At 35.2% G+C, this 12,636-nt stretch overlaps 1 protein-coding gene across 1 annotated transcript; it reads left to right on the forward strand.

Annotated features, from left to right (window-relative positions):
- Window positions 1–4,934: 4,934 nt before the first annotated feature.
- Window positions 4,935–5,162, forward strand: Smp_147060 (hypothetical protein; the record flags this gene model as incomplete). Its single annotated transcript, XM_018798388.1, has 1 exon — window positions 4,935–5,162. The coding sequence occupies one exon, from the start codon at window positions 4,935–4,937 to the stop codon at window positions 5,160–5,162; it is 228 nt and encodes a 75-aa protein (XP_018653334.1).
- Window positions 5,163–12,636: the final 7,474 nt, after the last annotated feature.

The following is a 12,636-nucleotide window of genomic DNA, read 5'->3' on the forward strand; positions in this document are numbered from 1 at the left end:
TCCATCTTCTAGAAAAATAATTCAAGATGTGATAAATTACAAATGTAAATTGAATTGAATCAAGTTATTATTGGGCAACTGTCTAACATAGAACATTATATAACTCCCAGTTGTTGCAGACTCTCACTAAGACTCTAAAAACGATCACTCGAATGTATTCACTAATGGGAACATGATTAGTATTATTATTATTATTGTTACTATAAATGTGGTTGGAGAATGCTGATCGGTGGCCTATGCTCCATTGGGAGTAACAGGCGTAAGTAAGTAACTCAGTATAAATGTGGTTTGATAAAGATTGAAAGTAATAACTGTTCAGTGCTTCATAGTTCTTATTAGTTATCTATGATCCATCCGTTATAATAACTATACATTTTGGCAATTTATACACATCTCATACATTAATGAACAGTTTCTGAAGTAATTTATTAGTCTAGAGGTTAAGCAGTGATTAGTTAAGATCATGAGTACTGGACTCATGGTCTCATTTATTAAAATTACTATAATATACACAAAAACCCCTTCTGATATTAATCAACATAAGCTCACTAGTGACGGGATTCAAGAGATATTTTCTGGAGTTCTAGTGAGAAGCAGTGATTAGTGGAGTTCAACCGAGTCTGTTTTGAGATAGTAAGTCACTAAAGGCGGTTGTGTGATTTCGTGGATTGGTTGAAGTTAGACCTTAATACCATTGGATGCCGATCGGCTCAGTGGACTAGAGGTTAAGCGTTCGCATGCTAGACCGACAGGTCCTGTGTTCGAATCTCGTGGAGTGGGATCTTGGTTGCGCACTACTGATGAGTCCCACACTACGACAAAACGATCGTCTAGTGTTTCCAAGTTTTTCTATAGTCATCTAGCTTTAATTGACTCACGATCTCAGCTAATAAACATACAATACATTGTTTAATTATTTTTCAGATTTTAATTTTCAGTAGAGTGTTTCATTTTCACTTCAATTATCTGATGACATTTCATTTAAAATTAATTAGTTTAATTTGATTTCTTTTTAGAACATTCAAAATAAATTATATAATAGATATGTTTCTATGACATAATTGTCAAGATGAATGATCATTATGTAACATAACTATCCAGTTTATGTGAAACAATCTCTAGTGATAAATTCAAATTTTTTAACAGAGGGGGTTTTTCTTGAGATTGTAGTAATTTAAGGGTTGAATTAATGAGTCAATTAAAGCTAGACTACCGTTGAAAACCTGAAAGTATTGGATGATTGTTTTGTTGTAGTATGGGACTCCTCAACAGTGTGCATCCAAAGTCGCGGTCACGAGATGACGGTTAAGTGATCTAGAGGTTGAGCACTCGCGCACAAAATCGAAAGCCCTGGGTTAGATCCCTAAGTGCGAGATTATGGATACACACTGCTGAGGAGTCCCACAATAAGACGAAACAGCCGTCCAGGGCTTCCAAGTTTTCCATGATGGTTTATCCTCAATTGACTTATGAATTCAAGGATTGAATTTTTAAGCTAGCTTCTTTATTCAACTATAAATATTACATGATTAAGTTTAGAATTAACCTGACTTAGGGAAAATAATGCTTATGTTGCTAGAAATATCCGGCGTTCAGCTATAAGGTTGTAGGAACTAAGACTTATATTCAATATGACAGATATTTTTACATGATATAATTGTTATGCCAAATGAGGAAAATGTAATTATGAGATGGTGGAGAAGATTTGTAGCCCAGGTGGATGATTTTGATGGAGTTTTGTTCTCTGAGCTGGATGATTTGGTCGTAGAGCTTTCGTCGTTCTTCTGAACAGTTTACTACACATGAATTAATTCAGTGGACTGAAGCAGTTTTCCAGAGGATATCAATTCTTGATGATTATTACATTCAAAGTATAGTTTGGTAACACTCAAGATGGACATCTTATGTACTATAGCCATATATTGCTTGATTCTCATGGCCAATAATATCTATACTTGACTGTTACAGAAACCAATAAATGTTATATTCATATACAGTTGTAATAATTCTTGAATCCATATATCGAACCCCCATGAGAACGTAAGAATGGTCAATTTATTTCAAATGTTATTGCACGATATTATAAGGGTTCTATTTTAATGATTGAATGATTAGTGAAATCGGATCTTTCGAATAAATCTTAGGAATTAGAAAAGTGAATTATAAGATTTCCCATCACATAAACAGTTTTATGGTTGAAATCATGAGTCAATTGAATCTAGATCGCCAAGGAAAACCTGGAAGCACTGGATGGCCGTTTCGTTCTACTGTGGGACTCCTCAACACTATGCATCCATGATGGTAGTCTAGCTTCAATTGACTCATGATTTCAACTATAAAATTACTGAAATCTCCACAAAAGCCCCTTCTGAAAACAAATAGTTGTAAGTTTGAAATAATGTTTCAGAGTGTAATAAATCCTGTATAATAAAATTGGTTAGGAGCCAGTGGTGAAACTAAATGTCAGACAAAAGCATAAGGGTTTACTATGATCATTTCACTTAGGATCACACGATAAAAGTTCCGAAAAAAAATAGAAATAAGATGAACTACTGACTATTTTATAGTAGTATAAGTCTAAATGCACTAAAAGAAAGAGTAAAGAAAAAAAGTAACAGGTATATAAATACAATACTTGATGGAAGTTGAATATAGTTAGCAATGTTCCACCCTTTTAGAAAGAGTATTAACTCTCCTCAAGAAACTAGAATTCCTTCAGACTACTTTCAAACACTTGACACTACAATATAGTGTATACGATTTCGAGTTACTTAGACCAGTAACCACTCTGTAAATTAATCGGTAGAATTTAATCAATGCTAAAGTGTTACATTAAAATGGTGTTTATCACAACTCAGTGATCATTAAGTTAGTAAACCTGTTAAGAATCTGGATCATTTACTTATCTAAATAATGACAAAAGTGTAGAGATTTTATACAGTAACCTATATTTAATGTTTATTAGTAACATACCCAAAGTCAATGAACCAACTTATTTTAATGGAGAAAAATAACTACCCATTAGTTTTTTTCTCAATTAACTAAGTTCAAATCAAAAATGGTCATGAAATTTTGAATTTTCATGTTATATCATCAGTAAAACAAGTCTTGAATAGAATTTTATTCAATAGTTTATAGGAAAGTCTTCTTCTTTAGTTAGGCCCCCAAATGAACTGGTACGGTCGAGAGTGAGGAGAGTTAGCTCTCCCTTTCGAAATGCTCTCATGTGACCACGTGCAAACAACCACTGTCAGGGGAGTACTACTGACTGCTCCTTGAGGCATTACTGTTGTTTACGAAATTGAGAGGACAAAAAGTGGTGGTCAGGTGATTTAACCCGGTCGGTGTACACGATGAGTCCACCTAGGGGAGTTGGAAAACTCTGATTCCAAACCAATGCTGCATATGGGCTCCAGTATCCCGATGGAACAAATGGTGTATGAATCAATCGTTAGTCACCGGCTATCATGAGACTGCATCTCCTGAAGTTGCTTCACTGCCATGTGGATTAGATCCTTAGGTCAAAGGCTCGGAGTGTTGCCCCCTAAGAAAACCACCTGTTTTGGTCTGGAAAACCGGACAGTGTCCCAACCCTCACACCAGTAGAATGATTTATGTGGCGCATATCTATTTGGTACCTTCTTGTACCAATGTTTATGTATTTAAATAAATAAAAATGACGTCTATATTTTGAAACAGTCATTGAATTATTTATATTCCTTGTTATATAAATAACATATGATATGTGTGTGAATTAATCTATCACGATATTTTGCATGCAAATTCAGTAAACAAAACGATTTTATATTTGGCATAGTTCTCATCATGAACGTGTTATTGTTGGATAATGATTGAAGAAAAACAAGAATGAGTGGTCATTTGTTTTGCTTCTCATTTGAAACACCTTAAAAGTGAACGAGCATCTATAGTAGATAGAATCCAAGACGTTTATATTTCGTGAAGAATTCTTAACCCATTGGCCGCTAAAGCTAAAATACAGTGGTAAATATACTTAACTTCATCAGAAGGGGGTTTTGTGGAGATTTTAGCAATTTTACATAGTTGAAATCATGAATTAATTGAAGATAGACCACTATGGAAAACCTGGAAGCACTGGACGGCCGTCCATGTTTAACTTTAGTCGATCATATTCAATTACCTGAACTGATGACTGAAATTTCATCTCGAAGACGGTTACCAGTAATAACATGGTTATAATTTGTAAAAAAAAATCATGTACACCACTCAATCTGCAATTAGTAGCTTAGCGAATAAACATTATTTTTGGAAACTTTAACGTTTCGAGTTCAAATCCTGGTGAAGCCATTGATCAACGCTTTTAAATGGGAAGAAACAAGTTTTTGATGCTTTCCGATTATTAACTAAGATCAGTCCATGATTTACATAATCACAACAAAACTAATACACTAATAAATTCACTTAGTGTTATTTGTTTGAATCTTCCCATTGATGTTTTTGGAGTGCAACTGGTCAGTCTCTAATTGGTATAAGTACATACTGTGCATGTTGCCTCGATATTGCCTTAATTCACGTTTCGTTACTTATATTTGATATCATTCTATTTAGAACAAAATATTTTCATTGAACTGATCATGTTTATAGAAAAGAATTACAAGGACCATTATAAGCAAAGATGGATAGTGGCTAGCAGTGGAATCCAGGACGAGTCTTTCGACCTATTTGGAAGGTTTGAAGCGATAGGTGCTGGGTTCGAGTCTCAGAATGAACATCAACTCTGAGATGCAGATACATCCAGCTGACGAGTCCCAAATAGGACGAAGTGACGCGAGTCCTGGATTTCACTGCTAACCACTATCCATCTTTGCTTAATCATTGCTTATTTTAAAAAAATCATTTTCTTTCTTTTCTATCCTTAGAATCATACATTCAATGGATTGATGATATTTTGTATAATGATCTTAACATTGAATAAACCATTTAATCAAATAAATGCTGCTTATTTACCATTTAATTATCGATGGACATTTTTACCATATATGGATGATGATAATAGTGATACATTATCACATGGTGTACTACCATCTATGTCTTCAATATCACATTTACATAAAAGAGGTCCAGAATTAATTATTCCATTTATAAGTGGCGGTGTTCCAGCAAAGAAATCAGATATTGATTAAATGAATTAGAATGGATTAATTCTTGATTGGATATTTAAAGCATTGTGATGAGTATTTTTTTGGTTTAAAATATATATATATATATATGTTGATTCTTTAATACCCTACTTTCGTTTTGTTTTGTTTCAAGTCAATGAAGTTCAAACATTATTGGGATATTGGGTGCATCCAGTTGACAAATCGTGAACAGGACGAAATGTAAGGGTTCTTGATACCTGTATATTAGCACCGTAAAACTGAGATCCGGTCTTTAAAAGGCCGTAACAGAGTCTAATTCTCCTGAAAACCATTGTGAAATCACTCTTCTGATGGGTATATTTATGGTCGTAAAATATGTTCGTTGTAAGACTCGAACACAGTACCGAGTGGGCATCAACTCTGAGATTCAGATAAATCTAGCTGACTAGTCCCAAATAGGATGAAACGCATATCTTGGATTCTTACTACTAGCCACTATCCATCTTTGCATAGAATGTTTGTGAATTAAGGTAATATCGAGGTAGTCCGCACAGTATGCACACAAGCCAAAAAGAGACTGGATCCATTACAGTCCTAAACATCAATGGGAAGATTCAAGTAAACAATACCAAGTTAATTTAATGATAGATAGTTCTTTTTTCTATTAAAATGTTTACAATGAAAATGGTATTTTATCCGCTACATACATTACAAATACCTATTAAATTACCGATGGAATTCAATTCATATAATACACTCGGCACCACCATCGTAAGTTAACACATTAAGGAATGGGAATCTTTTTTCCATCTACAAATATGTTACACAATGTCAAGCAAGTGATCGGATCTAGTCGTATATTCCACAGAGAATTAACACTCGTAAAAATTTAGAATATATAAATAAATTCAAGGTTACTTACTTACTTACGCCTGTTACGCCTTATGAAAGAGTATAGGCCACTCATCAGGCTTATCCATCTATCTCTGTCCTGGGCAATGCTTTCCAGTTTTTTTCAGTTACTATCGATCATTTTAATTTCTGCTTCCAATTCCCAGCTCAATGAGTTCTTTGGCCTTCCTCTTTTCCGTTTCCCTTCGGGATTCCAAGTTAGCATTTGTCTCATGATGCAGTTTGATGATTTCCTCAATGTATGTCCTATCCACTTTCAACGTCTTTTCCTAATTTCCTCTTCATCGGGAAGTTAGTTTGTTCTCTCCCACATTATCGGCTTCCTGGACGTTACTGTTAGTAATGTGAGTTGTAAAGATTGACTAGTTTTCTTCTTTTTTTCACAACGAACTAACTCTACGATGATAATCATTATAAACTAGGAGACAGTGGAACATTGTTTCATTCAAGTGTAAAACTCTTCAACTGTGCGAGTCCACCATCCCACTGGTATATTGTCTTGTATGAATCTAACGATTTACAATGAAATATTGAGCAATTTCAAAAAGTGGAAACGTTTCACTAGAAGACTTCAATCCAGACAAGTTGCCACAAAAGCAAATAGTACACTGTCAAGCAGTGACAATTGTACTGAAGTATGATGGTATTAAGATGTTTCACTCAGACAACCTTTATCTAAGCTACGCCGCCTCCCTCCAATAGAAGGTAGACTTTGAAAAAGGTTAGGCTTAAAGATGACAAACCTCAACTTGATCTACTGATTGAAATTACAGGCTGTTAAACATTTAATGTATGGGGCAAACATATAAAGAACTTCTAACAAAAAAACCATGTGTGACTGGCCTCTAACATTTGTCGCCTGAGATCTGTGATCACGTTTTTAGGTTCACAAGATCCCTACCAAAGAAGTTTCACTTTCACTTGTTTCGAGAAAAAGTATCCTTCAATGGTGTAAAGTACTAGTAACAAATAATCTATTGCAAACTTTCAATGGCAGTCAAAATCGCCTTTATACCACCAAGTCATGTGATCCACTGAGCTGTATTTCAGTCATCAAACAGTTCACAGTAATTTTCAGTAGGTAATCTTACATCATTACTATAATAAAAAATTATTATCAATAGACTTCAATCTCGATAGAACTGAGACAGTTACTACTTCTAATGTTACCTAATCAAACTTACTATATGTATATGTATAAAAATAAACAAACTATTCAGTCACCATACGTGAAAATTATATTTGAAATAATTCCAGCATATGTCCAGTTTCTGGTTAGAGTTCTTTTGAATAATTTTTTCTGGTCTCAATATAAACAAAGGGAAAAACAAGACTCTCCGACACAATACAACATGCACCAATCGAATTACACTTGATGGAGAAGCTTTGGAGAATGTGGAAACCTTTACATATCTGGGCAGCATCATTGATGAACACGGTGGATCAGATGCAGATGTGAAGGCGAGGATCGGCAAAGCAAGAGCAGCATATTTACAACTGAAGAACATCTGGAACTCAAACCAATTGTCAACCAACACCAAGATCAGAATTTTCAATACAAATGTGAAGACAGTTCTACTGTATGGAGCGGAGACGTGGAGAACTACGAAAGCCATTATCCAGAAGATACAAGTGTTTATTAACAGTTGTCTACGCAAGATACTTTGGATCCGTTGGCCAAACACTATCAGAAACAAGTTACTGTTGGAGACAACGAACCAGATTCCAGCGGAGTAAGTAATCAGGAAGAAGCACTGGAAGTGGATTGGGCACACTTTAAGGAAATCACCCAATTGTGTCACAAGACAAGCCCTCACATGAAATCCTGAAGGCCAAATGAGGAGAGGAAAACCAACGAACACATTACTTCGAGAAAAAGAGACAGACATGAGAAAAATAAACAAAAATTGGATAGAACTAGAAAGGAAGGCCCATGACAGAGTGTGTTGGAGAATGCTGTTCGGCTGCCTATGCTCCATTGGGAGTAACAGGTGTAAGTAAAGTAAAGTAAGTAAAAGTATCGTCCAGCAAAACTTATCTGGACTTCTCGGTTATTACATTGAAGAAGTTCATACAAGTTTGCGGGACGAAACGTTGTGATTATTTAAATTTCAACTACTGAGTTTATTTCAAATATAGTTTTCACATATGATGACTTTTCTATGCTCGGGGCTCAATTTTTGTCAAACTATTCGTTTTAATATTGACGAATATTCATATAAACTACTCAGTGACTAGCTAAGTAGTGTTTTGAAAGTTTCATTATAATTCATCATATAGGTCAACTATTTAAAATATTATATTGGTGACTTTTCATAAACAATAAATGACAACTGAATGAATTAATACATTATCAAATGGTGAGAGATACTTGTAAAACTGATTCCATAATGATATTGTAGTGAACGAGAATACATGGAAGGACAACCATATTGATTTTAATACAACATTATAGGATCTCTTGGTGAAATCTGAGAACCATACAGTAAATATTTCATTTGCAAAATATCCACCAATTGTCTTAGACTTTGTTGTTCCTTCGTTTCTATACTATGCAATATTTGTTCTTGATCTTTACTCTTGATTTTCTCAACATTTTGCCTCGAGGCATTTCACTTTCAATTGATGATACATACTATTAATTATCTGTCAATATCAGTAGCACACTTACGTACTTACGCCTGTTACCCCTCATGGAGAAGCATAGGTCGTACACCAGTATTCTGTATCCGACCCTGTCCTGGGAAATCCTTTCCAGTTCTTTCCAGTTGCTATTCATCCTTTTTATATCTGCTTCTATTTCCCGGAGTAATGTGTTATTTGGCCTTCCTCTTTTTCGCTTCCCTTTCGGACTCCAAGTTAGGGATCGCCTCGTGATGCAGTTTGGTGAGTTTCACAATGTATGTCCTATCTCCACCTCCAACGTCTTTTCCTGATTTCTTCTTCACCTGGAATCTGGTTTGTCCTCTCCCATAAAACGCTATTGCTGATAGTATCCGGCCAACGGATGTTGAGTATGTTGCGTAGACAACTGTTTATAAATACTTTTACCTTCTTGACGATGGATGTAGTAGTTCTTCACATTTCAGCTCCGTACAGTAGAACTGACTGTCTTGACGTTCGTATTAAAGATTCCCACTTTGAAGTTAGTTGACAGTTGTTTTGAGTTCCATATATTCTTCAATTGTAGAAATGCGGTCCTTGTTTTGCCAATCCTCGCCTTTACGTCTACATCAGATCCTCCTTGTTCATCAATGATGCTTCCCAGATACGTGAATGTTTCCACATCTTCCAGAGTTTCTCCATCAAGTGTGATTGGGTTGGTGTTCACTGTGTTGTATTTGAAAATCTTGCTTTTGTGTATATTGAGGCCTATTGATGCAAAGGCTGCTGTTACATTTGTTGTCTTTGTCTGTATTTATTGGTATGTATGAGATAGGAGAGCTAGGTCATCTGCGAAGTCCAAATCTTCTAATTGATTCTGAGATGTCCATTGTATTCCATGCTTCCTGTCCGATGTCGAGGTCTTCATAGTCCAGTCAATCACCAGAAGAAAGAAGAAGGGGGTAAATAGACAATCTTATCTGATTCTGTTCCTTCCTAGAAATACATCTGTCAGCTGTATCAGTAGCACACACCACAATATCATTCCAATTAGACTCATTTTGTAATAATAACGCTTACAAACAATATTCACACATATGTATTAAATGTTTCCCAAGTCAGATTTAGATGGAGAATGCTGGTGGGCGGTCTATGCTCCTCCACGAGGAGTAACAGGAGTATGTAAGTAACTAAGTAGTAATGTATTAAATGTTATGTTTAAAGAACAAAAAAATCTTTTTACATTTTCATTTTCAATACTACTATGTATTCAAATTTGAAAAAGAAAATATTTTTCGGTATCAATGAAATGATCTGATCTGATGTGTGTGTGTGTGATCTGAGTAATTCTTTCGTTCAAACAATGAATACAATGAATATCACACCATATTATACTTTTTTTAGAAAAGAATTTATTACCTTGACAATTAGTGATATTGAATTGGGTGAAGTATATGCATAGTATCGGTTTATGATTTGAATATTTGCTTTTGATTTATATACAAAGGTAATGACGTTTCAAAGTGGTTGATAAAAGTATAGATGTACTCATGTCAATTATAAGCATGGTATCTATCATTAGTAACTTAGCCTGAATACATTACATAGTGAACAAATCATTTACTATGGTGTCCTCTACAAATCAGGTATTAAGATAAATATTTAAATAAGCACGATAAGTATTATGTATGCTGAAAAACTGCATTAAGCGATAATGTGGTGTGTACTACTGATTTCGATAGATATAAGTAGTATGTATCACAGGTCGAAAGTAGAATACTTTGAGGCAAAAGGTTAAGAAAATAGAAGAGAACGAGAACGGGAACAGAAAGTGATTGGTGTGTAAACGAAGGAACAATGAAGTCTGAGATAATTGATTGACATTTTACAAATGAAGTATTCACTGTACAGTTCTCAGATTTTATTAAGAGATTCTAGATTCAATTGACTGGTGATTTCAACTATTAAAAATACTGAAATCTCCACAAAACCCCTTCTGATTATAATCACATGCTCACTAGTGAATGACTTCAAGATACATTTCCTGGAGTTCTAGTGGGAAGCAGTGACCAATGGAGTTCAACCAAGTCTGTTGTGAGATAACCACTCACTGAAGACAATTGGTGAATGGTTGCTCAAACTTCGTAGATTGGTTAAAGTTAGGCATTAACATCTTTGGATGCCGACTCAGTGGTCCATCGGTTAAGTGCTCTGGAGCGAGACTGGTAGCTCCTGGGTTCGAATCTCACTCGCGAGTGTGGGATCGTGAATGTGCACCGCTGAGGAGTCCCATAATGAGACGAAACGGCCGTCCAGTTCTTTCAGGTTCCCTATGGTGGTGTAGCTTCAATTAACTCATGATTTCAACCATTAAAAATACTGAAATCTCCACAAAACCCCTTCAGATTCTGTAATTTTGCATTTAAATACATTCGACTGCCCCCGCCTGTGTTCTCGCTCACTACAATACTATGTGATAAGTCGATATAATCAACCCTAAAGTCAAGAATCAGTTAAGGTGTTTCTCTTTACGGCACTTACATAAACAATAACACATAGTGATTCAATTTAAAAAAAGTGTTTTAACCTTAAATAGGACGAAACGCGCGTCCTGGATTCCACTGCTAGCCACTATCCATCTTTGCTTATAGTATTGAAACCTTTTTAATAAATTGTTTGATCAAAGTTTATACTTCAACAATTAGATATATTTGAATGTAAGAAGATTCAAAAGTCAACCATCCCACACACATTGTGTACCAAGATATCATTCACTTGATGACAGTTAGTAGAAGAAGAACCTTACAAAACATACAATTATCACAAGAATTCTTTTATAGAGAATTGAAAATCTTTCAAGACGAACAAGGAAGTAATGAAGTGGGTCTTAATATGACATTTTCAGCACTATGGATGTTCTTCGATGTTAGAATTCCCTTAGTTTTTCTTTCATAGTTTTGGTATAAACTTAATAGATAACAGCAAACAACAGTATATTGTATTGAAAATAAAGATTTGTAATATTATCAGATTTTAAACAATATAATGCATTAAGTTTTCTGGTTAGCGTTTCTCGTGAAAGGCAACAAACTAAATTCCAGCAGAGGAAGAAATCAGGAAGAAGCGCTGGAAGTGGACAGGACACACATTCAGGAAATCACCCAATCGCGTCACAAGACAAGCCCTCACATGGAATCCTGAATGCCAAATAACAGATTACACAGAGAAATGGAGACAGACTTGAGAACAATGAATAAAAATTTGATAGAACTAGAAAGGAAGGCCCAGGATAGAGTGGGTTGGAGAATGCTGGTCGGCGGCCTATGCTCCATTGGGGGTAACAGACGTAAGTAAGTAATGCATTAGGTTACTTTAGTTATCTTAAAAAATCAGTTGTAGTAAAATTCAGGCATAAACTTCTGTGGAATATGAATGAAGAGAACACATAATATTAGATGCTTAACTCATGTTTTATAAAACATACATAACAAACCTTTCATAAGACTGATTCAATCATAGCCTTCCCGGAAGTTCATATCTATAGTCGAAGATGAATAGCAGGATTTGTTTATGTGCTCATCAGTCTAAAATGTAACCATTTCTTCTGAATTTCGAAACATTCTATACTTCTCTTTAACTCTACATTTAGAATATTTATTTTGATAATGAGCTTATTCCGGACAACTCTACTCATATTAATCTTTTTTACTGAAGTTCGATTCAATACACGAATTGTAATAATCAAAGCTTTATTTCACCTTAAATTCATTCTATTCGAAGCACTCTCTTTATGGTTTCACTTAGTATTACATGTCTGAATCTTCCCATTGATGTTTAGGACCGCAACTGGTCAGTCTCTAATTGGCATATGTGCATACTGTGTGCATTGCCTCGATATAACCTTATTTCACAAGCATTGTAAGCAAAGAAGGGTAGAGGCGAACAGGTGGCATCAGAACGCGCCGCGGCGCCCCGCTCTGCTCAGCGATCGTGCATCAGT

This window comes from Schistosoma mansoni, chromosome 6 (genome assembly GCF_000237925.1).
Source record: "Schistosoma mansoni strain Puerto Rico chromosome 6, complete genome".
Classification (NCBI taxonomy): domain Eukaryota; kingdom Metazoa; phylum Platyhelminthes; class Trematoda; order Strigeidida; family Schistosomatidae; genus Schistosoma; species Schistosoma mansoni.